Source organism: Caenorhabditis briggsae (assembly GCF_000004555.2).
Source record: "Caenorhabditis briggsae complete genome, chrI, whole genome shotgun sequence".
Classification (NCBI taxonomy): Eukaryota; Metazoa; Nematoda; class Chromadorea; order Rhabditida; family Rhabditidae; genus Caenorhabditis; species Caenorhabditis briggsae.
Window position 1 is genome coordinate 12837614 of NC_013489.2, and position 3832 is coordinate 12841445.

Genomic DNA, 3832 nt, shown 5'->3' on the forward strand with positions numbered 1-3832 from the left:
TTTCTGAATTTCTGAATTTCTGAATTTCTGAATTTCTGAATTTCTGAATTTCTGAATTTCTGAATTTCTGAATTTCTGAATTTCTGAAAATCTCGGAAAGTGGGACCAAACATCTGAAACAGAAAACAGTAGAAACCAGCGTCACACATCTCTTGTCTCTAGAATCTTCTATTTTTTTGGATTGTAAAAACTTCCAAAAATCATGTCAACAACCTATACACACGTGTAGAGAAAATAGAGAAACCAATGAAACAGGGGAAGAATTGATAAGATATTGATGCGCAACAATTTGTACTTGAATTGACCGGGAAAAATGGAAAAAGAAATCTGAATTTCTGAATTTCTGAATTTCTGAATTTCCGAATTTCTGAATTTCTGAATTTCTGAATTTCTGAATTTCCGAATTTCCGAATTTCTGAATTTCTGAATTTCTGAATTTCTGAATTTCTGAATTTCTGAATTTCTGAATTCCTGAATTTCTGAATTTCTGAATTTCTGAATTTCTGAATTTCTGAATTTCTGAATTTCTGAATTTCCGAGAAATTTCATATTCTCGACATATTGAAGAGCACACAATACCTTATTCCCCCACTCCCCCTCCCTTGTGTACGCCATCGGCCGCCTGGGAGAAATGTGATCAGGTGGCCGAGTGGTTAAGGCGATGGACTGTTTTCCTATTTTTCGCGATTTTTTCAGAAATCGCTTTTCAAACTTTTGAATATTTGCATTTTCCCTGAATTCGAATCACAAAAATTTTTTTGAATATTTAAAATAGTTTATTTATACATTTTACAAAATACAAAGTTATACATTCAGCTAGCGGGTTAAAAAGTACAGTAAACCTTATTTCTTCAAATATCAAGAAAATTATCCATAGTATCCACCATATCCTCCGTATCCGCGCATACCGTATCCCATACCGTATCCTCTACCGTAACCCATTCCACCGTATCCCATACCACCGTATCCCATTCCACCGTAGTATCCTCCCCAACGACGGAAGCGATCATGGCTGAAAATTTGGGGAAAATTTGGAAAATTTTGAAAATTTCTGGGTTAAAAAATTCAAATTTTCAGTCAAAAATCTGAAATTCCAGATCCTAAAATTTCATCCTGACCAATATAGTTTTGGCGGGAAGTTAAAAATTTTGGATTTTTTTTTTAAAATCCTTAAAAATACATTTTTGACTCAAAATTTTGAAAATATGGATCATTTTGGGGTTTTCTGGACCGTAAAATTCAAATTCCCAGTCAAAAAGGAGCTCAAAAATCATCTTACGTCTCAGCCTGAGCACTCATTTGTTGATCTCCAGTATCCATTTGAGTATTAACCTCTGCTCCTGGTCCCGAACTCATTTTTGTCTCCATCTCAGCTCTTTTATCAATGGGATGGCTGAAAATTTTAGATTTTTGAAAGGAAAAATAAGATTTTCAAGGATTTTTAGCCCGGGAAAGTACGAAACTCGAAGTGGAAAAGGTTAATTTTAGGCTTTTTGGCTCTAAAAAACTATATTTTGTGTCAAAAATATCCATTTTTGGGCTCAAACTCTCCTAATTTTAGCCCCAAATCTCAAAAACTCACTTTTGAACAGTTCTAGTATGAGTGGTGGTCACTTTGGCTTTGGTTTCAGTTCCTGGCTCGGCATTCAAATTAACATCAGTGTTAATTTCCGTCGCAAATGCTCCAAGAGCCAAAATAGCCAATAGAATTAGGAATTTCATTTTTTTAGACTTTTTTGGATTTCAAAATAGAAATTCGAATTTGAATCTGATTATTTTCATTTATCTGTTCAATTTTTATAGGATTTGAAAAGTGGGCGGAGCCTAGGATTTTTGGATTTGATCATTTGAATAATATGATCAGATCTTTTGGTTTGGTGAACGGTTTTTTTTGGAAAAATTAGAAAACAAAAAAACAAAAATAGAAGATGATCTTGATGGTGTCTTCTTTAGAAATGAGAAGAGCGAGAGGGATAGAGAGATGAAGAGACGCAGACAGAGAGACTTTCTAAGAAAACACATGTTTGTAGGTTGCGTAGTTTGTGTAGTTTGAAAGGGAATCTGAAAATCTGAAAATCAAAGATTCTGAAAATTTGAGACTGATCTGAAAATGGACGGATTCTTAAATTTTGAGAAGAATTTTGAAACTTCCGATTCAAAAAATTTTTCAAAATCTAGAAACTGAAAATGTTTATTTCTGGATTTTTTGGGAATCTCTAAATTTATATATTTCTTGGAAATTTCTGAAATTGATCGTAAAAACTACAGTGGGAGTCTAGCACAGTCCCTAACTACAGTATTCCTAGGTAAATAGTTACGATAAACTAGTGGTAATGAGATACAGTAAACTTCTATGATACCGTTATTATGTACCGTAATTCTATATCAGCAGAACTATATATTGGATTACTGTAGGTACAGTAATCAGAGTAGTTTCTGGCTTTTCAGAATCTAAGAAATTTTCGGGATTTCTAAATTTTTTATTTTCCAAATTTTTGTATATATTTCAAAAAGAATTTTCGAGTTTTTTGAAATTTCTGATTTAAAAATTTCATTTTCGTTTTTTTTAATTCTCTGAATTTTTGAATTTTCTAGAGTTTTCGATTTTTTTGGAATTTCCGTTTTTTTCAATTTTCGCTTTTTTTTTGAAAATGTCTGAAACTCGAAAATTCTGAATTATTGCATTTCTTAAATTCTGAAATTCGGAATTTCTAAAATTCTAAGATTCTCATTTTCTCACTTTCTCACTCTCTGTCTTCTCTCCATTTGCCATATTGAATTTTGAAATTCTGATATTCTGAGATTCTGATATTCTGAGATTCTGAGATTCTGATATTCTGAGATTCTGAGATTCTGATATTCTGAGGTTCTGAGATTCTGATATTCTGAAATTCTGAGATTCTGAGATTCTGATATTCTGAGATTCTGAGATTCTGATATTCTGAGGTTCTGAGATTCTGATATTCTGAAATTCTGAGATTCTGAGATTCTGAGATTCCGAGATTCTGAGATTCTGAGATTCTGAGATTCTGAGATTCTGAGATTCTGAGATTCTGAGATTCTGAGATTCTGAGATTCTGAGATTCTGAAATTCTGAGATTCTGAGATTCTGAGATTATGAGATTCTGAGATTCTGAGATTCTGAGATTCTGAGATTATGAGATTCTGAAATTCTATGATTCTGAGATTCTGAGATTCTGAGATTCTGAAATTCTGAAATTCTGAAATTCTGAGATTCTGAAACTCTGAAATTCTGAAATTCTGAAATTCTGAAATTCTGAAATTCTGAAATTCTGAAATTCTGAAATTCCGAGATTCTGAAATTCTGTGATTCTGAGATTCTGAGATTCTGAGATTCTGAGATTCTGAGATTCTGAAATTCTGAAATTCTGAGATTCTGAAATTCTGAAATTCTGAAATTCTGATATTCTGAGATTCTGAGATTCTGATATTCTGAGATTCTGAGATTCTGAGATTCTGAGATTCTGAAATTCTGAAATTCTGAGATTCTGAAATTCTGAAATTCTGAAATTCTGAAATTCTGAAATTCTGAGATTCTGAAATTCCGATTCTGAGATTCTGAAATTCCGAAAAATTTCTCAATTTCTGTTTTGTATAATTTCTTCTCTCCATTTGCCAAATTTCTCTCTCATTTTCGAAAATCGGTCACCCAATTTTTCAAGGACACACCCAAAAATGAAGTTTCGTCACTTTTTTTTTCTAATAAACAATTTTCAAAAATCAGAAGACTTCCAAGAAAAACAAATAAACCACTGATCAATTCCAAATTAGGCTCCGCCCACTTTTCGAAATCCCTATAAAATATCCCCGA

General features: G+C 32.4%; 1 protein-coding gene across 1 annotated transcript; it reads right to left on the reverse strand.

The window, feature by feature from the left end:
• Window positions 1-1275: 1275 nt before the first annotated feature.
• Window positions 1276-1722, reverse strand: CBG18839 (the record flags this gene model as incomplete). Its single annotated transcript, XM_002646388.2, has 2 exons — window positions 1276-1393; window positions 1583-1722. The coding sequence occupies 2 exons, from the start codon at window positions 1720-1722 to the stop codon at window positions 1276-1278; spliced, it is 258 nt and encodes an 85-aa protein (XP_002646434.2).
• Window positions 1723-3832: the final 2110 nt, after the last annotated feature.